This window comes from Bos indicus x Bos taurus, chromosome 17 (genome assembly GCF_003369695.1).
Source record: "Bos indicus x Bos taurus breed Angus x Brahman F1 hybrid chromosome 17, Bos_hybrid_MaternalHap_v2.0, whole genome shotgun sequence".
NCBI lineage: Eukaryota > Metazoa > Chordata > Mammalia > Artiodactyla > Bovidae > Bos > Bos indicus x Bos taurus.
The window spans coordinates 20,403,466-20,430,104 of NC_040092.1; the positions used below are offsets into that span (position 1 = coordinate 20,403,466).

General features: G+C 50.1%; 2 protein-coding genes across 20 annotated transcripts in view; both read right to left on the reverse strand.

Moving 5' to 3' along the window:
• PITPNM2 (phosphatidylinositol transfer protein membrane associated 2) overlaps positions 1-20,581 on the reverse strand; it is a 163,176-nt gene extending 142,595 nt beyond the window's left edge. For 6 of the 8 annotated variants that reach the window (XR_003515232.1, XM_027566949.1, XM_027566952.1 and 3 more), the window contains exon 1: positions 20,499-20,578. The gene's annotated coding sequence lies outside the window, so the exon portion shown is untranslated. Of the gene's footprint in view, positions 1-14,069; positions 14,156-20,498 lie in introns of those variants that run through there. The other 2 variants (XM_027566955.1, XM_027566943.1) reach the window with 2 other exon arrangements.
• A 1,699-nt stretch (positions 20,582-22,280) lies between these two features.
• Positions 22,281-26,639, reverse strand: part of MPHOSPH9 (M-phase phosphoprotein 9) — a 55,593-nt gene continuing 51,234 nt past the window's right edge. For all 12 annotated transcript variants that reach the window (XR_003515234.1, XR_003515235.1, XM_027566956.1 and 9 more), the window contains one exon: positions 22,281-26,198. Coding sequence is in view for 10 of the 12 variants with exons in the window: in XM_027566956.1 (XP_027422757.1) it covers positions 26,097-26,198 (102 nt within the window). In the remaining 2 variants the exon portion in view is untranslated. The remainder of the gene's footprint in view (positions 26,199-26,639) is intronic.

Sequence of the window (26,639 nt, forward strand, 5' to 3'; positions counted from 1 at the left end):
GTTTTTCCAGTAGTCATGTATGGATGTGAGAACTGGACTGTGAAGAAAGCTGAGTGCCAAAGAATTGATGCTTTTGAACTGTGGTGTTGGAGAAGACTCTTGAGAGTCCCTTGGACTGCAAGGAGGTCCAACCAGTCCATTCTGAAGTGTTCTGGGTGTTCTTTGGAAGGAATGATGCTAAAGCTGAAACTCCAGTACTTTGGCCACCTCATGCGAAGAGTTGACTCATTGGAAGACTTTGATGCTGGGACGGATTGGGGGCAGGAGGAGAAGAGGACGACAGAGGATGAGATGGCTGGATGGTGTCACTGACTCGATGGACCTGAGTTTGAGTGAACTCCAGGAGTTGGTGATGGACAGGGAGGCCTGGTGTGCTACAATTCATGGGGTCACAAAGAGTGGGACACGACTGAGCGACTGTACGGAACTGAATTTTGTCAGCAATAAAAGAGAAATAATCATAGACCACAAGACCTTCAGAGGCATCCAGGTTAGCCTCCTTCATTTGCAAACACTAGAGGCAGAGGATCAAAGGGAAGTGATTTGTTCAAGATCATCGAGCCATCCCTACTGTTTATCTTGGTTCCGAGGGGAGCGGGAGAGAAACAAAGACAACTTGGAGATCTTGGGCAGAACGGAAGCAGAGAACATCCGGTGTGTCATGACCCTTCCCCTGCAATAAACATTATTGTTGTCACCTTGAAAGCAGGCTGAGTCAGGTGGCAGCCCGTGTGCTGTTCTCAGGGTGCAGAGGCCAGCGGTCAGAGGAGCCTGACGGGGAAGAGGGGAGGTCCTGGAGCCGCCCCTGCAGCAGCCCCAGGTCTCCTGCATCAACACACCTGTGCAGACGTACATGGATGGCTTTGCAATCACTCATTCACTCCCCTATTCTTTCTGCAAGTACGGAGCCCATACTGAAGCGTGTCCCCCAAGTTCATGTCCTCCTTGGAACCTCAAAACTTGAACTTATGTGGAAATATGATCTTTGCAGATGTAATTAGGTGAAGTCAAGCTGGGTTGGGGGCAGGGGCCTGGATCCAGTATGACTGATGTCTTTTTTTTTTTTTTTGGCTGCCCTGGGTCTTCACTGCTGTGGGCTTTCTCTGGTTGTGGTGAGCATGGGCAGTTTTCATTGCAATATGCAGGCTTCTCGTTGCAGTTGTTTCTCTTGCTGTAGGGTGTGCAGGCTCAATACCTATAGCACACTACGTGGCTTAGTTGCCCTGTAGCAGGTGGGATCTTCCTGGACCAGGGGTCGAACCTGTGCCCCCTGCATTGGCAGGTGGATTCTTAACTGGACCACCAGGGAAGTCCCTGATTGGTGTTCTTATACAAAGAGGAGAAGAGATACAGAAATAGATGCACACAGAGGGAAAACCACCACATGAAGACAGAGGCAGAGATGGCGGGGTGGGGGGATACATCTATAGGCCAAGGAGAGCTGAGGATGGCCAGCCACCACCATGAGTGAGGCATGTGTAAGACTCTCCCCTTAAGCCTCCAGGAGGAAGCAATCCTAAATTTGGACGTGTGGTCTCCTGAACCAAGAAAGAACAACTCCTCTTGTTTTAAGCCACCCAGTTTGTGGTGCTTGATTACGCAGCCCCAGGAGCCCCAGTTTGCCCCATGGAACCTCTTGCTGGGAGGGAGAGGGGGTGTTTGATTGGAATCCTTCAAACCACATTATCGCCATCAGCAGGCTGGTCCCCCCAGCCACCATGCCATACATAGCCTGTGAGTGAGCATCCCAGCCTCCCCAGGCCAGACACAGAAAACCAAATGCTCCTTAAGCTGTGAGGCCCCAGGTACCATTCAACACACTTTGCACACATTGTCCTCTAAATGTCATATGCATGTGCTCAGGTGTTCAGTTGTGTCCAACTCTGCGACCCCATAGACTGTAGCCCGCCAGGCTCCTCTGTCTTTGGCATTCTCCAGGCAAGAATACTGGAGTAGGTTCCAATTTCCTTCTCCAGGGGATCTTCTTGACCCAGGGATCGAACCCACATCTCCTGACTGCCAGGCAGACTCTTTAAAGCCCACTTTAAAAGTCAGTTTCAGCCAAAAGGCAGGTGAGGACACAACAAATCTGAGAGAGCAGTCCGTGCCAGAACCATACTCCAAATCTGGACTGTCTGCATGGGGGTGGGGGGAACACGTTCTTTTGCACACCCACTTCCCAGCTCCCCCAGGGCTGTAGCACCTGCCCCTGGCAGTCCTGTCTCCCACTCATTTGCAGCTGTGGGGACCCCAGGCAGTTGGCATCTGGTCTTTGATGGTATTTATCTTTCCACTCCCTGAGAGCAAGCGAGAGCCATAAAAGGCCATACCCAACGTCAGGTGCACAAGCGTTTCGTAGAGACAGATATCGTTCACACGTGGCGACCAGGCCTGGCCACTAATGGACAGGGACGCCTCCCCCAGGAGTGCGAGAGCCTGGGATGCAGCTCACAGCTCAGCTCACTGCTGAGCTGCAGGGCCTTGGCCAGGCCACAGGTGTGGACATCTCCCAGTGCCTGGACCAGGCCAGGCACTCCACAAGCAAAAGCAAGATGTGAGCCATCACAAGGCCCACTTGAGGTTCCAGCACAAGCCTGAGACTTCTGTTTGGGTACCATCTTAATGCTTTTTGGCCATGGGACATGTGGGATCTTAGTTCTCTGACTAGGGATGTAACCCGTGCAGTGGAAGTATAGAATCTTAACCGCTGGACTGCCAGGGAAGTCCTCCATTTGAATCATTTTTAAGTGCACAATTCAGTGGCATTGAGGATATTCCCAGCATTGTGCAATCACCATGGCTATTTCCAGAATATTTTCATCACCTCAAACAGAAGCTCTGTCCCCTCTAACTCCCACCCCCAACCCCCAGTACGCACTGTTCTCCTTTCTGCCTCTGAATTTGCTATTCTCAGCACCTCATACAAGTGGAGTCACACAATATTGCCCTTTTGTGTCTGGCTTCTTTCTCTTAGCATCATGTTTTCAAGGATCATTCATGTGGTAGCTTGTGTCAGTACTTCATTCCTTTTTTGGCCACGTAATATTCCATCATATGGCTATACCATGCCATTTCTTTTATCCATTTATCAGCTGATGCACTGGGTGGTTTTCAGCTCTGGCTATTGTGAATAATACTGCTAAGAAAACAGGTGTATAAGTACCTGTTTGATTCCCTGCTTTCAATGCTTTGGAGTAGAATAACCCAGGAGTAGAATTCTAGTAACATTGTTTTGTATGGGTAGACCACATTCTATTAGCCCATTCATCAGTTGGTAACCAGACAGATGAACCAGAGATCAAATCACCAACATCCGCTGGATCATCAAGAAAGCAAGAGAGCTCCAGAAAAACGTCTACTTCTGCTTTATTGACTACACCAAAGCCTTTGACCATGTGGATCACAGCAAACTGTGGAAAATTCTCAAAGAGATGGGAATACCAGATCACCTTACCTGCCTCCTGAGAAATCTGAATGCAGGTCAAGAAGCAACAGTTAGAACTGGACATGGACCAACAGATTGGTTTCAAATTGGGAAAGGAGTACGTCAAGGCTGTATATTGTCACCTTGCTTATTTAACTTATATGCAGAGTACATCATGCGAAATGCTGGGCTGGATGAAGCACAAGCTAGAATCAAGACTGCCAAGAGAAATATCAATAACCTCAGATATACAGATGATACCACCCTATGGCAGAAAGTGAAGAACTAAAGAGTCTTGATGAAAGTCAAAGAGGAGAGTGAAAAAGTTGGCTTAAAACTCAATATTCAGAAAACTAAGATCATGACATCCGGTCCCATCACACGGCAAATAGATGGGGAAACAATGGAAACAGTGAGACTATTTTGGGGGGCTCCAAAATCACTGCAGATGGTGACCGCAGCCATGAAATTAAAAGACACTTGCTCCTTGGAAGGAAAGCTATGACCAACCTAAAGAGCATATTAAAAATAGAGACATTACTTTGCCAACAAAGTTCTGTCTAGTCAAGGCTATGGTTTTTCCAGGGGTCATGTATGGACGTGAGAGTTGGAGTATAAAGAAAGTTGAGCACCGAAGAAGTGATGCTTTTGAACTGTGGTGTTGGACAAGACTCTTGAGAGTTCCTTAGACTGCAAGGAGATCCAATCAGTCCAGCCTAAATGAAATCAGTCCTGAATTTTCATTGGAAGGACTGATGCTGAAGCTGAAACTCCAATACTTTGGCCAACTGATGAGAAGAACTGACTCACTGGAAAAGACCTTGATGCTGGGAAAGATTGAAGGCGGGGGGAGAAGGGGACAACAGAGGATGAGATGGTTGGATGGCATCACTGACTCAATGGACATGAGTTTGAGCAAGCTCTGGGGGCTGGTGAAGGACAGTGAAGCCTGGCATGCTGCTGTCCATGGGGCTGCGAAGAGTCAGACACGACTGAGTGACTGAATGAACTGAACCTGGTGTTGCTGCTTTCCTTTTTTCTCCTTGGCCATGCCACTTGTGGGATCTTAGTTCCCCGACTAGGGATGGGATCCAGGCTCTTGGCAGTGAAAGTGTGGAGTCCAAACACCGGATCACTAGGGAATTCCCAGTAACTCTGTGTTTAATCACTTAAAGAACCACTAAACTGCTTTCCACAGTGGCTGCACCATTCTACATCCCACCAGCCAGGGGACAGGGATTCCCATTTTTCCACATCCTCGTCAACACTTGTTCTTTTCCACTTTGGGATACTAGTCAAGCCTGAGATGTCAGAAGAAGGGAAGACACAAGCGTGCCCAGGGCCCCGGACATGGCCTGCTGGCACCTGTGCACTTCAGCCTGCTCTCTGCAGGGCTGCATGGGTGCAGGCTGGAGAGTCGAGAGCATTAGGTTCTAGTTCCAGCACCGGTGCTTGTGGCTGTGCGATGCTGGACACAGACTTTAACCACTGGGAGCCTTAGTCACGTCCTCTGTGGGAACCGAGCTAACGCCCCAAGTGTCACTTCCCACAGGAGGTGGGGCTGTGAATCTATGAGAGCAACCGAAGGAAGAGTATTTTCAGCAACTCTACAGGGGGACACAGAGGTGGTAGAAAGAGGGGGGGCAGGGTTAACCTCCCTTGATAGATCGCTTATGATCCTGTCTGGACAGGACTAGAATACGTTCCCCTTCAACCTCCTCTTTTTCTGCCTATTCAAAAAAGTTCTTTGTTTTAATTAATTAATTAAGTTTTGGCTGCTCTGGGTCTTCGGTGCTGCACGCAGGCTTTCTCTAGTTGTGGCGAGCGGGGGATACTCTAGTTGCAGTGCTTGGGCTTCTCATTCCAGTGGCTCGTCTTGTTTCGGAGCTTGAGGGCTTCAGTAGTCGCCGCAATGGGGCCCTAAAGCACAGGCTCAGCAGCGGTGGCATACGGGCTTCGTTGCCCCTCGGCATGTGGGAGCTCCCTGGACCAGGGACTGAAACTGCATCCCCTGCATTGGCAGGCGGACCCTTCACCATTGGACCACCAGGGAAGTCCTCTTTCTCTGCCTTTGAATGGAGAAGCCAAAATATGGGGAAAAGTAGAAAGACAAAGAGGGAATAGGAAGAATGCTAGATGACCGACTGAGGGCGACCTTGCATCGGAATAATTACCGGACACAGACACACACCCCAGTGTACACACACACACACACACACACACACACACACACACACACACAGCTCTTGAGTCACATCATGGATTCAAAGTTTGTCTGAATTTCTTATGTCACCAGACCGAGAGAAGCGCACAGACAGCAGGAATTAGCAACACAAATTTTCAGAGGAGGAAATGATGGCCCAAGGAAGTGGGGTCACACACAGCCCAGTCCAAGTGGGGCCTCTGGACATGAGTGCAGCTCAGCCAGACCATAAGACAGCCATGGACACTGAGCTCCACTCAGGGCCCAGGCCCACGGCTTGTTCTCCCAAAGCAGCAGCAGCATCTGTCTGTCTGTGTCTGTCTGTCTCTCTCTCACACACATACCCAGTGACTGAGGTCTCCACCGAGAAGCCAAGGCTACATTCCAGGAAAGAAACAGGACCCTTTTTCCTCTCACCAGCAGGAAAAGCACATAGCCTCGTGGGCCCCCAGCCGGCATCTCCATAGTGACAGAATCACAGAGGCTGTGGGGCTAAAAATAAAGCTTCCACTTTCTGAAACCCCCGTCTGCTTAGCTCCAGCTGTACGAGGGCTTGGTGATGCTCCATGGCCAACACCTAAACAGCGAAGAGGGGCCCTCTGCCCTGAGGACGGGGGACAGACAGCACACCCAGGACACCAGGAACAAAAGACCACCTGTGCTCTCACGAAAGAGTTCCCGAAGGTTGTCACCCACAGGCTCCCAGACAAAAGGGCTCCATGTGGGTCATGACAGCAAGCAAAAGGCGCCCCAGCTTCCATGCACAAACGTCCCCACATGTGCCACAAGCAACCCATTCATGGCAGCCCTTGGGAGGCACCTCTTAAGCCTTGAAACTAGTAAGTGTTCCTTTTCCAGAAGTACCAAGGGTTTGCAAGTTTTCCCACTTAAAAAAAAAAAAAAAAGATTTTCAAAATGCTTAGCTCCCCAGGCAGGCTCTCAAAAACCTACTTCACTGCAAAAATGGGTGCAGTGTATGGTAAGTGGTCTAAAACAGTCATTTAGCCAAGGGCTTCCCTGGTGGCTCACAGAGCTTCCCCGATAGCTCAGTTGGTAAAAAAAAAAATCTGCCTACAGTGCAGGAGACCCTGGTTTGATTCCCAAGTCAGCAAAATTCAAAATCCGCTGGAGAAGGGATAAGCTACTCAAGTATTCTTGGGATTCCCTGGTGGCTCAGCTGGTAAAGAATCCGCCTGCAATGTGGGAGACCTGGGTTTGATCCCTGGGTTGGGAAGATCCCCTGGAGAAAGGAAAGGCTACCCACTCCAGTATTCTGGCCTGGAGAATTCCACAGACTGTAGAGTCTATGGGGTGGCAAAGAGACAGACACTACTGAGCAACTTTCACTTTCACTTTCCCTGGTGGCTCAATGGTGAAGAATCCACCTGTCAATGCAAGAGACTCGGGTTCAATCCCTGGGTCCGGAAGATCCTCCGGAGAAGGAAATGGCAACCCACTCTAGTATTCTTGCCTGGGAAGTCCCGTGGACAGAAGAGCCTGGCAGGCTACAGTCTATGGGGTCAAGAAGAGTTGGATGCGACTGAGCACACACACACAGATGGATTTTTTTCAGAGCCAGACTGCCTGGACTTGAATGGTGCCCTTGGGGTAGCCAGCTTTCTGCTTTGGGCCTCAGTTTTCTCATCTGCACAATGGGACTAACTGCAGGGTGCCATTGAGGACCAGGCATAGACTAGGTGCTTCAAGAGCTCAGTTATTCAGCTGTCTGGGGGTCCTGTCCTTGGTGGGTCAGCCTGAGAACACGCTAGCAAATGGACATTCCAACTGAGAGCAGCTCAAGGGGCCAGCTGTGCATCAGCTGGAAACTCCCCATCTTACCTAGCAATTTGCACACACTGAAACCCCGCCCCGCCAACTCTCCATGTACATGACCTTCCCCAAATCAACCCTCAGCCTCGGCTTATCTTCTAAATAATCTATAACATGGATCACAACGAACGATTCCCAGTATGATTATTAACTATATTACGGCTCATTTTAAACGGCCTTAAAATTCGCACAATGAATGCAACTCCTCATTAGTCACACAGCCCTGAGTTAATAATTAAGCAGCCTTAATTGGTGGATGTGGAAAGGCATGGCGCAGCTTCCTAGGCACCACTGCACACGGAACCAGCCCAGCCCTATAATGGATTTCCTAAGTCAGCTCACAGAGCTAATTCACATCGAAAGTTAATTAGCCTAATGAAGGCAAGTGCGACTTAGTGACTTCCAGCCTGATTCTGCTCTGACTCAGCCACCCCAGGAGGCTGCCAATGCCATCCTCCTGGGTTCGATTTCCTGGAGCTCCAAGGAAGGGGCCCCAGGGACGGTGCTTCGGGGAACCATGTGTTCCTGGCTCCCCGACTGCGATCAGCTGGGAGTCAGCGAGCACTCAGAAGGCCACAGAGAGGCAGGATGCACCTCCTTGTGGAGTTCGTTCTGGAATCTCTGCAAGGGAGGGAACCTTCCAGCAAGTGGAAGTCATAGGTGAGCCCCAGCGAGGGGGAGGGCCAGGCACCACCAACCTTCACAACCTATGACTGGTGAAGACCAGGGCTGTCCCTTGTCCCTGACCAGGAAGATGGCAGCTTACATATGCAGGGCAGCTGACAATCCACAAAACTACCCTCTCATTCAGACTCTCGCTGCATCCTCCCCTGGGAGGGAGCATCGCTGGATGTATACAGAAACCAAGGCCCAGAAAGGCAGGATCATCAAAGGCCACTCATCTTCGAAATGGCATAACTCAGACCTCCCAGACCCCCAGGCCCTCCTGGTCCAGCTGTCTCTCACTGTTCCTCGTTCAGGGGCAAGCCAAAGTCAACATCTTGCTGGCCTAGAAACAGCCCAAGTGTCCATCAACAGGAAAACAGGAGGTGGTCTGTCTATATACAGTGGCATATTACTCTCCAAGAGAAGAAGGAAATTCTGACACAAGCTACAGCGCAGGTGAATCTGAAGGACATTATGCTCAGTGAAACAAACCAGACCTCGAAAGGACAAATACTGTATGATTCCACTTATTCGAGGCACCCAGAGAAAACCTGCAGAAACAGAAAGCAGAACGGTGGGTGCCAAAGGCTGGAGGGAAGAGGACGTTGTCGTTTAACGGGGACAGAGTTTCAGTATGGGAAGAGGAAGAAGTTCTGGACAGGGATGGGGGTGATGGTTGCACAATAGGGTGAATGTACTTAATGCCACGCGACTGTTTGCTGAAAAATGGTCACAGCGGTAAATTTGACATTATGTGTATTTTACCACTCACACACAAAAATGAAGTACTGATATCTGCTACAACATGGGTAAACCTTGAAAACATTATGTTACATAACGGAAGCAAAAAACCAAAGGTCACACAGGGTAAGATTCCATTCATTGGGTGGCCAAAAAGTTTGCTGGGGTTTTTCCGTAAGATCGTATGGAAAAAAACCAAATGGATTTTTTTTTTTTTTGGTCCAACCTAATATTTGAAATAATCGGAACAGATAAATCTATAGAGCAGAAAATAGAAGAGTGGTGGCCACAAGCCAGGGGAGGAGAGAGAGGGGAGGATGACTGCTGATGGGTGTGGGGTCTCCTTTCGGGGTGGTGAGGATGCTCTAGGATGAGACAGAGGTGGTGGTCGCACAGCACTGCAAACATAGCATGTGCCACTGAACTGCACGTTTAGAAGTGGTCAGTTCTCTGTTACATGAATTCCACTACGAATTTTCAAAGAAGGCCGGGAAAGAAAATCCCCCATTCTCTCCTGCACCCACCTGCCTTCCCCCTCCTGCATCCATACCCTCACCCAGCACCCTCATTCTCTGCCGGGCATGTGTCCAGTGGCCCTTCCTGGCCCTTCCATGCGCTGCACACCCTGCAACCTCCATTTTCCCTCTGCGTCCAGCCTGAGCACAGTCAGAGGCTTGGAATCCTCCTGAGTGCGTGTCCTTCCGAGCAGGCTGGATTCTAGGGAGAGCAGGAGAAACCTGGAAGGCAGCCTCCTGGGAGAGCAGGTGGGCCAGACTGCCTTCCCCAAGTTTCCTCCCATCAGAGGCTTCGTTAAACCCTCTTCTTGGACTTCTCTGCTGGTCCAGGGGTTAAGAATCCTCCTGCCAACGAAGGGGATGCAGGTTCCATCCCTGGTCCGGGAAGATCCTATGGGCCTCACAGGAACTGAGCCCAGGCTCTGCAACCACTGAGCCCGAGCTCCTAGAGACTGTGCTCCACAACGAGAAGCCACTGCAATGAGAAGCTGGCACACAGCAACAAAGACCCAGCACGGCCCCAAAGAAAAATGAATTAACAATAAAATCCTCTTTCAAGTTCAGAACCAGGCAAGGTGCTCCAGGAAGCCAAAAAGGCATCCCTCGGCCCTGCCCGGGGAGCGGCGCTGGCTGGACGCCTGGACCCTAGGGGCCACCTGGAGAGGATGACAGTCCTAGAGTGGCCTGCACAGTGTGGAGGGCCCCAGGGAAAAACAAACCCTCTAACTCTTGCCCATCGGACCCCAGCCTGAGCTACAGAATCCCACGGGGACCCACCTGCGTCTCTTCTCCGCCCAGCAGCCACTGGGCCTCCCGCTCTCCCAGCCTAGAGGAATGCAGAGGTAGCAAGGCAGGCGATCGCGGTGCTGCTGGGAGACACAAAGCGCTGGCCTCTGCCTGCTCCCCTCCCTGCTGCCACATCTTCTCTAATGAGGGAGAGAAAGGACACAAGTGGGGCAGAAAGAGGGGTAAAACCCAGAACAAACTGACCCACCGCCACTGGATGGGTCAGAGCGTGTGGTGAGCAGGGCCCACCCACCCTGGCGGACGAGGCCCGTTCACTCTGAACTGTGCCTTTTAAAAGCACACCTGCCCTGCCCCTCCCCCCCACACAGGCATCCTAATACAGCCAGTCTGAAAGCTGCTCTCGCTTCAGGGAAGGGAAAGGCACCACTTCCCAGGACCTCAAAGACATACAACACGCAGGGCCTCTGACCACAGCCTCCTGGGTGTGTGGCTACAAGACTCGACAACGGGAAGCCCAGGGGGCCCCCAAGTCATGCCCACGCCGTGATCCCAGAGCATGCTGCCCTGTCTCAGGAATCTATGATAAATCCTGCTCTACATCCATGGTGCCTTTGGGCCTCTTTGAAGAGCAAAAGCTACAGAACAAGAAAAAAGAAATTCTGTTTTCTTCTCTGGGTAAAAAATGAAACAAAAAATTCACACAAACCCAAACCGAAAACTTCTGGGCACTGTTCAGACTGAACTGCATCAGGACATACTCATGGAATTTTTGTTGCTGTATTTGGCCACACGGCAGGTTTTCCAGGATCTTAGCTCCCCAACCAGGGATTGAACCCCAGGCCTCAGCAGGGAAAGGCGTAAGTCCTGACCACTGGACCATCAGGCAACTCCCCGGATGGATTTATAAGCAACAACATAACAACATGGCGTGGGTCATGGAAGGAATGCAGCGGCATGAACTTGAAGAATCAAGGACCCCAGTAGGACAAGAATCCTGGCCAGCCGTTAACTTGCTCTACTGCTGCTGCAGCTAAGTCGCTTCAGTCGTGTCCGACTCTTTGCGACCCCATAGACGGCAGCCCACCAGGCTCCCCTGTCCCTGGGATTCTCCAGGCAAGAATACTGGAGTGGGTTGCCAGTTCCTTCTCCAATGCATGAGGGTGAAAAGTGAAAGTGAAGTCGCTCAGTCCTGTCTGACTTTGAGCGACCCCATGGACTGCAGCCTACCGGGCTCCTCCGTCCATGGGATTTTCCAGGCAAGAGTACTAGAGTGGGGTGCCATTGCCTTCTCCGAACTTGCTCTATGGTTGGCCCAAATCATGCCCTCCCTGAGTTGTAGTGTGTGTGAAACGTGACAGCTGCAAGCACTGGATGCCAAATTAAGGCTGCTTCCAGCCTCAGTTTCCCCACCTGTAAAATGGGCACAGCAGCACTTCTGGGAGTCAAGTGAAAAGCAACAGGCAGAAGCTCTCTGGGCCATGGAGGGTACGACCCAAAACATGGAGGAATGAGAAAGGACGTTTTCCCTCTGGATCTCTAGCCACTGCCTCTCCCCAAATGGTCATCAGTTGGCTCTGAGTTACCTCCCAGCCACTGTACTGGGCACGGGGGACTCAAAGTCAAATAAGCCCAGGACCCTGAGCCTGCAGAGCAGCTAGGCTTGACCGGGGGATCCCCATAGTCTGGAGAGGGAAGAGTTGCCTTCTCCTTGGGCAGGAATCTCAGGATCCAGAAAAGTCCACTATGAAGCATCAACCTGTCTGGTTATGTGATGGGTGCCTTTATCAGCCTAAACCCTCCAGACACCCTCCTGTAGCTCTCAGGCCACCAAGACAAACTCAAGTGAATCAACATCCCAGATTTCACAAGCCCGCCTCCCTCCAGTTCACAACTGCGTCTTGAGTCTCAAGCCTGCTCCCCATCCAGTCTGAGGTGGTAAGGTTTCGGGCAAATGGAAAGTCATTCCTCCTGAAAGATCAAACCCGTGGATTTTTTTTTTTTCCCCCAACACTCCTTCCCCTCTCCTATTCTCTTAAAATGCTGAATTCCTCTTTTCCCCCGCTGCTGCAAAGTCAGACAGCACATTCCTCAGGAAAAGGGACAGTCAGCCAGGAAAAATAACTAGGTAAAAAGAGACAGCAATGGGTGTGATTGGCGCTCTAAACCTTGGTACCTAAGGAGTGAAGGGCAGGCTTCGCTGGTCAGCTCTCATCACCATGAGCTCACGACACTCAGTGAGTCATCGAGGCTAAGACCCGAAATAAAACCAGTGGCTCGGGAACTCAGCTGAATACTGATGGAGTGATATGTTCCCTGCCTCCCCTGGCTACTCCTGGTGGCAAAAGCTCAGGCTGCATGGCCCCCAAGTATAAAAATTAATGAGCTCTTTTCCATACTGGGTTAATGCAAATTGTGCTCTGGATCAATTAAATCGGCCACTTCAGAACTTTGCTTGGCTGCGTTGGGAAATGTCACAGGCGTGGGGGGAAAAAATGAGGTCTTAAGTTATGCATGTCCATCTGACGGCTCAACAAGGGGGAGTGCTTTCAGAACTCTGGAAGCTTTTGTTATTAATGGTGTTTTAGTGTTGGGTTCTTAAACACATCAAACAAATTTCCTTCAAACTGGTAGTTACTGACTGCCACGGGGAAGGCTGCAGGCCTCCCACCTCCCAGATGGCTCAACCACAATGAACGCATAGCCTGTCAGATGCACAACACTGACGAACTAATTGAAATATGCTGCAGGAAGCCAACCCCAAATAAATGTGAAATATCGGCTTCCTTACGCCAGAGCCCGCCTGCCGAACGCCCTCCCTGGCTGGCCATCCGTACCGACTGAGCGGTCCCCTGGCTCCGAGAGCACCGCCTCTGTGTGGTTTTCAATGGACTTAAATGTCTTTTTTTTTTTTTTTTTTCCCATTGTGATTACCCAAGAGGGAAAAATTCTAATTGCAGAAAATGTTTGGTTTTCCTCCCTCTTATGGGGAAAAAAAAGAAACCCCGCAAGTGGAAAGTCAATTCTCATGAAGTGCCCAGAAAAGCAGTTATTGGGCCCTCAGGCAGGATGGAGGGAAGAAATGGACCCGTGGGCAATAAAGAGGCCTTGACCGGCCTCCAGACCTGCGGGCAGCCCTGTGCAGATGGATGCTGGTCCCTGTTGGAACTGGGAATGGCCACGCCAACGTCCGCCCCTTGCCCTTCAAGGCGGGTTTTCAAGGGGCTGTAAAGAGACAGCAGATGGACAGCCCATCTTTCACCCGCTTCTCGCAGGGCGCTGGCGCCTGGTGGGCTCTCCCTGGGGCCTAACTCCTCCGTGGACCACAGCCAGGTGAGGCCAGGAGGCCGCAGGGCCTGACTCGGTCCGGCAGGGCTGCAGCAGGAGATAGTTCTTGCCCTGCCTCACAGCACAGCAGATGAGTCGGCCAGGCCCTACAGAGACCTGGGCGGTAGTCCCCAGCTGCTAAAAGAGAAAATTCCATCCTTCAAGGGGAACCATCTCTGAAAAGGGAAATAAAGAACCTTGGAGAGAAGAAATAGCAATAACTCCTATGACCTGTGTACCAACTCTTCAAGGGGCACAAGCGACAGAACATTTTTGTAAAGGTGCCCAGGAGTAAGAAAGCCAGGATTGGAGGCATGGGGCCCCAGGAAGCCCCATGCTGGCCCGAAGTGCCTCCCTAGGAGCATTATTCCTTTGGGTGACAGGCTGCCCTCAGCTCCTCCCAGCAAAGACCAGTTCTGTTAGATGTGAGGTTGCCCACATCTTCTGGTGTGCTGGAACATGGGACCTCCTGTTTGCAGGCTGTGGAAAAGGGAAATGGGCACCCTTCTGGAAGGGGTACAGGAGGGCGAGGGGGGAAACCTATGTCCAGATATTTCTTCTTCTTCTGGCACCCAGGACGGAGCAAACACAAGCAGCTTCGGTCCCAGCCTTTACTCACCAAGAATCACTGAGCGTCGCCGAGGAGTCCAGGTGGCACTAATGGTATAGAATCCACCTGCCAAAGCAGGAAACTCGGCTTCGATCCCGGGTCAGGAAGATCCACTGGAGGAGGCAATGGCAGCCCACTCCAGCATTCTTGCCTGGAGAATTCCATAGACACAGGAGCCTGGAGGGCTACAGTCCTTGGGGCGGCAAAGAACTGAACTCAGCTGAGCACACGTGAGGAGCCCTGTTCTGGATGCTGCAGACACAATGACAAAGACAGCAGATGAGGTCTGTGCCTGGGAGTGGGAGGACTGTGGCCACGGAGAGGAAAGGCTCTCACAACAAATGCGATAGGAGCTGAGGGGAAACAACGACACTTGGGATCAGCCAGGGGTAGGTGCAAGTAGGGGTGGGTGCAAGTGTTGGCCGGGCCCCAGCTACTCACACAAGCTGCATCAGGTCCTTCACCTCTCTGAGCCTGTTTCCTTTCTGTTAAATGTGGCAACAGTCCCTCCTTATCACTCAGGAATGCCGTGTTGTGGAACTACTTTGCAAAACAGTCGGTACCCATTATTCACAGATTCCGTAGTATTTACGGCCCCTCCTATCTGGCTACAGTTTTACCTGTAACTCAGGAACTGAGGAGCGCGGTGCTTACTTGGTCTTTTGCAGACGTGCACAGAGCAGGGAAAAACTGAGTCACCCTGCCTGACTGAGCCCTGCAGAGGTCAAACAAGGCGGCCCCCTGCCTTTCAGTTCAAACTGTCAACAAGTATCCTCTCCGTGGTCTGTTTAGTGCCATGCTTTTCACACTTCTGTGCTTTTTGTTAGCGATTTAACATGGCCCCGAGCGTGAGGCTGAAGCGCTGTCTGGTGCTCAGAGCTGGGGAAAACCGTGATGTGCCTTATGGAGAAAACATGTGTGCTAGAGGATCTTCACTCAGGCATCGAGTAACGGTGCTGTTGGCTGAGTTTAATTTGATGAATCAACTGTTATTGCTGGTTAGTCACCAAGTCATGTTTCTTTTGCGACCCCATGAACTGTAGCCCACCAGGCTCCTCTGTCCTGGATTTCCCAGGCAAGAATACTGGGTGCGTTGTCATTTCCTCCTCCAGGGGATCTTCCCGACCCAGGGATCGAACCTGCATCTCCTGAACTGGCTGGCAGGCAGATTCTTTTCCACTTAGCCACCACGGAAGCCCAATGAATCAGTAACCTATATTAAGTAAGAAACACACACAAAAAGAGTTTTCTATTGGTCAGGGGACAAACGTTGTGGCCAGAGGCTGGCAGGAACCTAACTCTGAATTTCCCCAAAGAGCAGAACTGCCAGAACTGGACCTGGACTGTGTGCACACGTGACCTGGGATATATTATATTACACTTCAAGACCTTCTGCCCTGCTGGGCCACCGCCCCATGCAGCTGAAGGTTGACATGTCCACACCCATCCGGTCAGCATTACCATGGGATGGGAATCAGCCTTGGGATCCCCAAGTCCTCGGGCTTCTTTTAATAACTCTCTTTCCCCTGTACCACCAACTCCCCACACCATCCCATAAAAGGGAAATGGGACTATGGGGTGAGGGCTCTCGGAGGAAAAGCTTTGAGAAAGATGCCGGATTTCAGCAAAAAGAGGGTGTGAAACTGCTTTCTCTCTTAAAAAAAAAAAAAATCATTTTTTTTTTTATAATGAGGACTTAAAAAAAAAAACAACTTATGTGGCTGTGCATGCGGCATGTGCAGCTGTGGCATGCAGGATCTAGTTTCCTGACCAGGGATCAAACCCTGGACCCCTGCATCGGGAGCTTGGAGTCTTAAGCCCTGGACCACCAGGGAAGTCTCGAAACTGCTTTCTCGATGTTCTTCCCCAAGCCGCTTGCTTGGGTTTGATTTGTCTGCTGCCGGAATCCTGCCTGTTGGTTAATCTGGTTTCCCTCCTCTGGTAAGGGCAGTTGGGTAACTGAAGCGAATGCCAGCCCTCCTCTCCAACAGGGCTCTTTCTGCCTTTGGTCATGACGATTTTGCAGGACTTTCTCTTGGTGTTCACCAGCCTGGAAGTGAGGAAGGCAGTACCCCTGTGCCTACTTTACAGGAACAAAGGACCGATGTACAGGGCTGCTGCCTGTCGTCAACCCCCTCCAGTAACAAGAGCCCGCACCGAGCTGGGAATTAGGGACCTGGGTTCCAGGTTTTGGGGCAGGGCTTGGGCAAGTCGCTTCTCTTCTCTGGCATCATTCATCCTTAACGGGGCGCAGTCCTCAAGGCTCCAGTGTTCCCAGAGTCTCCTGCAAGGCTGGAGAAGACCTGAAAAGGCACCACCAATCTTGCCATTTTCTCTCCTTTTCCACAGGAAACTTTTCTGGAAGGGCCCTGGTGATAACTACAGATTTGAAACTCTAAATTCTACACACCTTTCCAGGTGCTGTGACTATCAAAACTCCACCCATTCTTCAAGGCCTCCTTCAAATCCCACCTCTTCCAGGAAGTCAACTCTGACCGCCTTACCCAGAAAGGGCGTCTCCTCCTCTGAACCCTGCCTGCTGTTTAAGCCACAGCATGCCCTGTGTTACCTGTGGGGCGAATCACCCTAACCACACCGTGAGTCGAAGTTTTACACTCAATGTTACTTATTATATTCAACTCTTTGTATGTCCAGTTTTCCAGAAACCCTTTGTGATGACTGATAAAGGTAGATTTACACATATGTATATATACGCACATAGACAGTAAAGTAGAAATTAGTATGCTGACTATGAGGGTGAGTGACTATAGTCTGTATATGAATATGTTGCGTTGTCCGTCCAGCATCCTGGAAGCCAGGGAAGAGGAGGTGACCTGAATCAGTCAGAAATACAGTGCAGGTGGAATGAGCAGAGTCCAGCAGAACTGGGTAGAAACCCGCAGAGCCTTTGGGCAAGTGGGTTGACCTCTCCGTGTCTCAGCTTCTTTCTCTGGGAGAAAGGAGGGCGGGAGGGCGAACACCACCTCACTGGCAGGGTGCATGGGGCAGCCTTGTGCACGCTGTACATGCAGTACACATACCAAACATGTTTTCCCCCCATCTTCCTTCCCATGATCAGAGGAAGCAAACTACTTTCCCTGCACACAGGGGAGGCAAAGCATCTAAATTCTAAAATCAATTTTTCTTACACGCTCTAAGAAGACTTGAGCAGAGAGGGAGCAATGCCCCTTGTTCATTACCCCAGGCTTTAGAGCAGAGCGGACAAGGATTTGCCATGGCTGCCATGGCACTACTTGATAACATCCTGGGTACCTAGTGAAAGCCTAATAAACACTGATGGAAGGATACAGAGAGAAGTCATTTGAAGACCACTTAGCGGGGCTTCACTGGTGGTCCAGTGGTTAAGAATCTGCCTGCCAGTGCAGGGGACATGGGTTCGATCCCTGGTCCAGGAGGATCCCACATGCCCTGGAGCAACTGAGCCCGTGCGCCAAAACTACTGAGCCTACGTGCAGCAATTACTGAAGTGCGAATGCTCTAGAGCCTGTGCTCAGCAACAAGAGAAGCCACCGCAATGAGAAGTCCACAAACGGCAACTAGAGAGCAGCCCCCACTCACCACAAGTAGAAAGAAGTCCACACAGCAACGAAGACCCAGGACAGCCAAAAATAAATAAATACATAATTTTTTAAACCTTCATTATTAAAAACAAATAAAAGACCACTTAGCTACATCGGTGTCCGGTGGCAGGGGGTCCTGCTGGGCAGGTTTCGGGAGGTCTGTCCACAAGGCTGAGAAGGGGTGGGAAGGGGCCTGGAAGCATGTGAATGCTCACTCAAGATGGCTCACCTTTCCAGCCCATGGCTAAGGACACAGGCATGAGATCACTGGCCTTCCACAACGGAGCATACACTCCCCCACCCTCTACTCCATTGTCTTTTCCTAAAGCAGCCAAGCAGAGATCTCGAAACACCAGAAGTTTCCGCTTCTAATCTCTACAGATGAATGGCACCGTTCTCCATGACTGGCTCTTCATAGAGACCAAGATGGAAAGCCTGAACAGGATGGGATGGTGAGAACATCTGCCTGCTTTCATTTCATTTATGTATTTTTTTTCTTTGGCGGAACCTCACGGCTTGCAGAACATCCCCGACCAGGGATTGAACCCGAGCCTCCTACTGTGGAAACAGAGTCTTGGGCACTGGAGCGCCAGGGAAGTCCCCGTCTGCCTGGTTTTAAAACAGGCCTCTAGATAGGGAGGAAGGCAAAGTTGGGTCCCTGTGAGAGAGAATGTATAGTCAACTGGAAAAAGGGCTCTCAGCTTCTCACCTTTATCCCACAGACCTTTTCCCTAGAGCCTCCCATGTGCCAGGCACAGGAGAGGCAGAGAAACGAGATTTAGGGCCAACCCCTGCTCCTCTAGGAGCTCAGTCTAGCAGGGAGGCACAGGATAACATTCAACTGCCATTCTTCGTGGTAAGTTGAATTAGCATGGGGCACAAAGGTGGAGGTGGTGGACTCCACCTGGGAAGGCCAGTGAAGACAAGCCTGGATCTCCGTAATGAACAGTCAAAAAGGCAGAGGATGCAGGGCCCAAATCCTGTAGGGCCTCATAGAAGCAGAGGAATTTTCTTTCAGATTCCATAAGGAAGGACCAACCAAAATCAAGAGAAACCTGGTAACTTAGTTACAGACGTTATGGGAGGGCCAGGCCTGGAACCTTGAATCCCAGTCTGGTTCTCTACTGCCTCCCATGTCCGACGAGTGCGGAAGGCCAAAGAGAGAAGTCCATTCCACACCCAGGGCCCAGAGAGCTCACAGTCTGTGCCTGGACATCCTCATAGCAGAGCGTGTACTGTCCTAGTCATTTGGCAAGTCACTCCCTACAAGAAAAACAGCCCTTCCTAACTCATGGTGTTTCTCTCTGCAAAGAAGAGGGCTGGGAGTCTCTTCCAATCGCCAGCGAAGAATTTAACAGGGACAGTCCAGGAGTCAGATAAGCAAGGGTCCCAGAGCTAAGCTGGGGTGGGGACTTCTACTTCATCCAGACACTGATTCTGACAGTGCCCAGGATGCTGACCCAGGGCAGGCCTAGGGATGAATCAAACCCCACCTCCATCCTCCAGGAGCTGACAATCCAGCAGGGGAGATAAGCAGACACAAAAGTAACTATAAAACAAGGCAGGTGGTGATAAGAGTCACACGAGAGACCCAGATAAGGTGCAATGGGAGTTCAGAGCAGAGATGAGTCACACTGGGGGCTTGGCCATGGGGAAGACTCAAATGAAGGGGAGCATTCCCTTCAGAAAGGAGGGAGGGGTCTAGCCTGCCACCCCAATGGCTCCCTGGTGGGGACTGGGGAGAGAGCTAGCAGTGGACCGAGAAAGATGCTCAAAGGAGGTCTCCTCTGAAGAACTCTGATTCTAGAGGGGAGGGGGTGGGCAGGCCTGAGACTTTCTGCCCTACCCCATATTTCAGAGGTAGGGACAGGAATGTAGGATGAGGAATCCAGAATTTATGTAGGGGGCAGCAAATGGGTTGAAAGGGGATAGAGCTAGAAGATTTGCCTTGAAATGACATTTGCCTAGCAAACACACTCTATTTACTCAGAACGTCCATCTGAGGTTTCCCTCAGGGAGAATTAGCTGCACGTTATGGGGGAGGGGGGACTCAAGAGTTTTCCCCTCCCCAAGTCACCCAGCGGCCCTGCACGCCCCCCGCCCCCTACCCCATAAGAAAGGCTGAGAGGGTAGGAAGGCAGATGGCTGCTCAGACACAGAGCTGGCACCGCAGGTTTTACAACAGGAAAGGGCGACTCACGGGATGGAGATTGGCCAGATTTTTTCCTCCAGCGAGGGGGACAACCGGGAGCACTTCTTCCAAGTCCTGGCCCCCTCTCTCTGAGGGCCACACCCCACGCTTAGGCCCCGGGTACACCCCCAGGCAGGCCAGGGCTGGAGGAGGAGAGAAGCGCAGAGGGCTGGACGGAGGGCTGTGGCCACCACTTCCTCCCGACCCCTCAGTCAGGAGCGCGGGCCGGCCGGGGAAGGCCCAGCACCGCACACACACCTGCCCCTGGGCCGCCGCGACACTTGTCACTGGGGGAGGGGAGCCCTCCGCGCCCCAGCCAGAACCGACGGAAATTCGGAATTAGCACTGGGCCCCCCACCCCCCGAATCCGGAGGGCCAGTGCTTGGGGTAGGGGGGTCGGGTGCCGGGCTGGGGGCGGATTTCCTCAGCCCCGGGTCCCGGCGCGCCACACCCTCCTCCCAGCGCGGGGCGGGGGGCCCGGGTCTCCCACTTTTCCCCGCACCGGCCAGGAGGGCGGGCCGGGGCCTTCGGGAGCCGCCGCCCGCCCGGCCGGTGCTGGGGGGGGAGGGGGTCCTCGCCCCGAGCCCGCCCCCACTGGGGTTTGCTGCGGGCCTGAGGAGGGGGCCCAGCCGCGCCGCCTTCCGGCCGGGCCGCTGAGACACTCACCCCGCTCTGCACGGCGCTGCTCCGTCCTCTTCGGCCGCGCTGGGCCGCCGCCGCCTCACGCGGCCCGGGAGACTCCGGCCCGGTGGCCCCAACCCGGCCGGCTGCGCCCCGCGGCTCCACGCGCCGCCGCCGCCGCCAGCTGGCCCCGGGCGAGCGGCCGGACTCCCGCGGGCATGCTCCCAGATCGTCGGCTGGCGGGCGGCGAGCGGGCGCACGTGCGGGCCGCCTCGGGTCTGGGCGCTCGGAGCGCGGGCCGCGGGCGGGGATGGAGGCGGCGGCCGGCGGGGCGCGGGGCCGGGCGCGCCCGCGGACCGGCCTGACAGCTCTACACGGCGGCACCGCCGTGCCCCGCGCGCCTCAGCGGCCGCTGCTGCCCGTGCGCGCCGGGCCCGCCTCGCATTCCCTCACTCGGCGGTGGGCCTGCGCCTCCGTCAGGCCACGCGCGGAGCCGTCCGCCGCCTCCGCCCGCCCGCCCGCCGCGAGGGCCAGCCTCCGCCCGGAGAAACCCCGACAAACTTGGCCCCGCTCGGGCGTCAGGTCTGCGCTCGCCCGGGCGACCCCCGCAAAGGCCTGGAGGTCACTTCCATGAGGGGAGGCCCCGGCCCACGACCTCTTGGCCCTTTTAACACTGTGAGCCTCACTTGCCAGGAGACACTCCCCCCGCCACCCCCCACCCCCAACAATACGAGGGGAAAGGAATGAGCAGATTTACAGAAAAGAAAACTCGAGTCCTTTGGGAGTAAAACGACAGAATCAAGGGGAACGAGCTGCGGAAAACTAAGGAAGGCATTTGGAATGTGTGGGCAAACCAAAGGTAGTCAATGGAACTCCAGACCTTGACACCTGGTGCTTTTATCCGTTACCAACCTGATTTGCAGAAAGAGAGGCAACCAGTTCTCTCCTCAGGACACCAAATATGGTCTGGACCGAAAAATGAAAATGCTCTTTGGCAATCAGAAGGCGTGGCAGTAATAGTAGCCAGAGGGTAAGTTCTAGCCCCTGACCTCAAGAAGGAACTGGCAGAGGATCAGAAATAGCTTCATCTTGATATTCCAACCAGACTGGACACTCCAGTTGAACCAAGAGGGTACTGAGTGATATTTAAATCATGAAGTATATATTTAGATTAAGCAAGGAAGGCCTTATTTGTCAAGATTTGAAGTAAATGAATTAAACAGGGCACACCCCCAACCTAGGAGTAGTTTACTTATCACTAAGTATCACTTTCTCAGGTTGAAAGGAGCCAGGGAGTGCTTCCCCTTGGGAGGGCAAGTGTAAGGTGAAGTTAAAAGCAGCCCAAGATGAGTTCAGATCAAGTCAGAGAGAGTACAACCTAGACCAAAGGCTGTCCCATCTCCTTGGACACTGAATGGGCCAACTCCTTCCCTCCATCAAGAGGCACCCTAAGAGCCAGTCAAGTTTTCCAGCCCCAGCTGCTGTTGAGTCGGCCAGGGATTGAGTCATCATCTGTCTCCCGCACAGGCGTCCTCCTTGCCTGAGGATCTGTGGAAGCCAAACTGAGCGACAGGTCCTTTCACTGCTACTTCTGCTTTGACCTTTACTTTTTTGATAAAGGTAAAAAAAAAAAAAAAGTTTTCAGAGCATATAGATTTCGGGAGTGAGGCTCTCTGCCTGTAGGCCAGTCAGAACAGAGCCCCTGGGCAGCTGCCCTTGTAACCCTGCAGTGCCTGCCCCCAAACCAGTAACTCAGAGGACTTAACACCATTAAAAACCAGAGCCCACAACTGGCCAGCAGGAATAAATACACTGATAGCACAGATGTTTGTATCCACAAATATTTATTCAGTGCCTGTATGCAAAGAGATGGTCCCTGCTCTTGCGGAGCTTACAATTTCATCACTCTAGCATCTGACTAGATTTTAAAACTGCAACAAGGACTGGTCTTTATCTAATGTCAGTAGCACTACAGGAAGCAGATTTCTCACTGTATTGGTCATGGTTACAGTGAAATTGTGAATAAAACATTATCTCTGAAGTCTGTAGTCACAGCAATGACAGGGCATATAATGTCCAGCAAATGCAAAGTTATGGCTTGATTCCTCCTATTTGAGAGGAGCCTATTGAAACAGAACACAAATCTGAAAGGGAAAGCTTAGTAACACAGGTCCTAAGAATACTGGTGTAGTTTATTATTAAACTGCCACAGAACTCTTGGCAAGGCAGGAAATTATTTCCTGCAAAATTGGTGCAATATAATTCATTTAATCAGACCTGCAAATTTCATAACCATGTACAATCACTTGTGATGGGTAAATACGATTTACCTTTGATTCCTAAAGGGCTCTAGACATGTATCGATATTTATTTTCTAAAGCTTCTTATAGACTCACAGCACACGTGGCACATTAAAATTTACTGAAAACTGCTTTTGAGATATCTAAAATTCAAAATGACAGAAATGTCTAACTTCTCAGAATTCAAATAGCATTCAGCCAAGCACTGGGCTTTTCCGAGTTAAAAGGGGGAACAAATTCTGGTTGCTTATCAAATTCCAAAAGCAAATCATAAACTTCATGTTAACCTTCAAACATTCAGTGGCATCCTCTTCCTTTGTGTGGTCCTGCTTCACAGGCCAGCAACTTTAGAAGTCTAATTATGGAACATTCAAAGGAGCAATTATTTTTATTACATTGGCAATACTTTTTTTGCAAAACAGCTTATATCAAACAACTCCCAAGTCACATTGAAGATTGCAGGGTATTTGAACTTACTACAGAGGTCATCAATTACTCATGGGAAAAAAAACCACACACACCAGAGGGAAGCTCATTTAAACCCCGAGAAAGCTCATTTTTTACAAAAAGATGGAGAGAACATCTTTGACCACCTAACGTATGTCAACCAGCCCAAGGCAGTTTTTAAGTCAATTGCTAGGGACATGGTCTACTTTTCTAAGAAAGCACTGAAATCACTACTTCAAAAGCCTATTTAATAACTTAGAATGAATCTGAAATGTACTACGGATTGAAAACTTAAGAGATACCAGGCACTTTGCATATAATCTCCCACAATGGAAGGAAGTTTCTTATCTTTACCTGGAGGAAAGCCTGAGCAGGGTGTGATCCAGGTCTGGCTCACCTGTCCCCTGTCCAGCTCCTGCAGTCCTAGTGTGGATTAGTAGCTATATCCACTTGGCACCTTCAAGCAGTCAAGCACATTCCTCCCTCAGGCGTTTCAGTGAAAGGAAGGCGGCAGGTCTGGGTGACAGGAGAGCAGTAACTCTATTTCAATTTTAAATGGCACTTCCTAGAAGTGGAAGATTCACTTAGTAAAAAACCTAACTGCAGCCAGCAACTATAGTTTACCTCCCTGGGATATAACAGTTGCTTTTTAAGGTTGTCACCTTTCCAGCTTTTAGGCTGTTTTTATTTTTTATTTTTTTTATTTTTTTTTTTGGACAAAGCTGAGGCTGTTTTTAAATAGAGTAGTTGTACATTAAGCATTACCAAAAGGAAAGACGGTTGGAAGGATTTTCCTTGGTGTCCCTCTTCACAGCTATGGAGAGAATTTTTTTTAAATTTCTGAAGTGACTGATACTTCCAGTTTATGACATGTCACAAATCAAATCACATGTTTCCCTGAGAGGCACAGAAGACACTTTAATGGGGCTTAAATACTGGAATATGACTACTAAGAAGATAACTCCCTGGTAAGATAAAACTCTCATCTCTTCTGAAAGGGCAATTTCCTATTCTTTGGAATGTAACAGACTTTACAATAAAAGCAGGGAACAATGAAACGGCTGACAATTTTCAAGTGAGTTTTTAATGTCATGTATAGGACCATATTAAAGGGAGCATCACCCGTAAAGTCAATCCCTGTATTAAGTTTTGATACAACTATACTGGAGATTGATTAAAATGAATGTTTTCTTCACTAGGAGATTAAAAAGAAAGAAAGAAAAAAAAAAAAGACCAGAAAAAAATACCAGGAGTAAGGCACTTGATTCTGATGAGTAACTCTGATTAGCCAGAGGTCTTCAACAGGTTGCAGGACGTGGGAGCAAAGGTTTGATTCATGGACAGGAAGGAGCAGGAGAGGCAGCTGTCAGTGAGTTCCCCTTGCTGAGAACCCCCCACAACGCTGAGCAGGGAGCCTGAGGAGGGAACCAGGCCTGGAGCTCAGGCAGAGGAAGCTTTGGTGAAGGGTGCTCAAAGATTCTCTGAGATCCCTGCTCGAAGGCATACATAGCCCCTAGTGGAATATCGGGTGGCTTGGCTCGCCGAAACTACATGCTATTAAGAGCCACAGGGAGGAGGAGAAAAAGCTCAAGAGTAAACCAAACTTTAAAACCTGAATCGGTGGGAATTAGTGTTGAAAGTGTGGAATGAGTCTTGTTTATCAACACATATTGAGCTTGAGTGGGCACTGGGTTCTGACTGGCCACCAAAAAATCGAGCAGCTGAGGAGCCCGGACCTTGACCAGCAGTCAGGACCTCTACCTGCCATACTTCTGGTCAGATCACAGCCTCCGACCTATGTGGAATTTCTGAGAGCAGGAGGCACTGCCAAGGCAGTGGGCTAGAGCCCCCCAGCAAGGCCAATCGAAAGGCACGGCGCTCTATCTAGACACATTACCTGTGCAGTAACAAGCAGCATAAGCTGCTCTGACCTCCACCTACTGTTCTTACAGCAGCTACTATGGAAGTGTTTTTCTTCATTGGGAGGGTGGGGGGATGGGGGGGATGGTGGAGAGATGTTAAAAACATCTTCCTGACAATCTGACATCTGAGGCAGTGTACGCTGAGGAAACTGCTCTTACAACCTTACTGGGTGGTGGCCTGTATTTCATCAAAGCTTTTTATCATATCAGTGTCAAAGGTGGGACACAAGTTACATTCAGAAAGATGGGCAGAAAGCTACAGCTCTCCAGCTGACTTTTTTCTGGAAAGTACTACATATATCACAAAATTAGAGATTTCCATCTCTAGCATTTTTCTTTCTTACAAATAAGAAAGCTTAAGGGAAACAGAATGAAATATTCTCACTTTCAGAGCTTTCCAATATTCCATTATTTCCAACATTTCCATTATTAACTCTAATGTTCACTCTAAGACACGTTTCAAACAGGAATTACATTACCATTTTTAAAAAAAACTTCAACATAGTTAAATCTAGGGTATGCTTTTTTTTTTTTTTTGCATTCAGCATGTATTACTCTATCACTGTGGAAGCTCTTCTTAAGCATTTATTTAAAAAAACTAGACTCATATTCACAATGTAGAACAAGTTTATAAAATTGGTGTGCAAAGTTCATCGTAAAAGGATAACACTATGTTTAGAAACAAAGCTGCCTCCCCTGTTATATTTCTTTATTCTTGATATAAACAGGAGACATATACTATTTAAAAATAATACTTTTTAAATAGTAAAATATACAAGAGGTTCCTGAGCATAACAAAAATATCTTGAAAATATGTGGCTATCTGAAGTATAAAATAGCAAGTGTAAAGAATAGCATGATTGTAAAACTACGTTTGAAGGCTTAGAAACAGTATAAAATAGTTTGCCTTTTTTGAGTGCATAATTATACATTAGTGCAAACAAAAATGTCTCAAAATTTAATGACCACAAATCTCAAAGATTTGCAGAGGTGCGCAAAACATGGAATTTCTTTAACGTCATGCGAACAGAACCCAGCTCTCGATTAATCTCCTCCAAACGATCTTCCAAGGCTTCCTGGGCGAAAATAAAGGAAAAAACTTAATCAGAATTCTACCGAGTTCACCAATTCTATAAGTATCACCAAAATGACCTCTCTTGCAGCAAATGAGCAAGTTTAAACATCAAAATTAAAATTATTTTGGCTTTTATACAAATCATCCTTTACATTATTTCATTTAAACTATAAACATAAATCAACTTTTCAACCATTCAAGGTAACTGCTGAACTTTAAATATTCTCAATATGTTTGATACACTATGTAGAAATAATAGCAACAGCAACCCAGTTCTCTAGGAGAGAATTATTTGACTCCGCTGAACTGAAAACAGTACAGGAGGAGTCCAGAAGGTTCTTCATACATTTCCCCAGAAAAAATGGACACATCTGACTGGTGCTGTAACCCACTTATATCAGATAACTTTCTTCTGACCAAAATTTCTAGGTTAAAAAGGAAA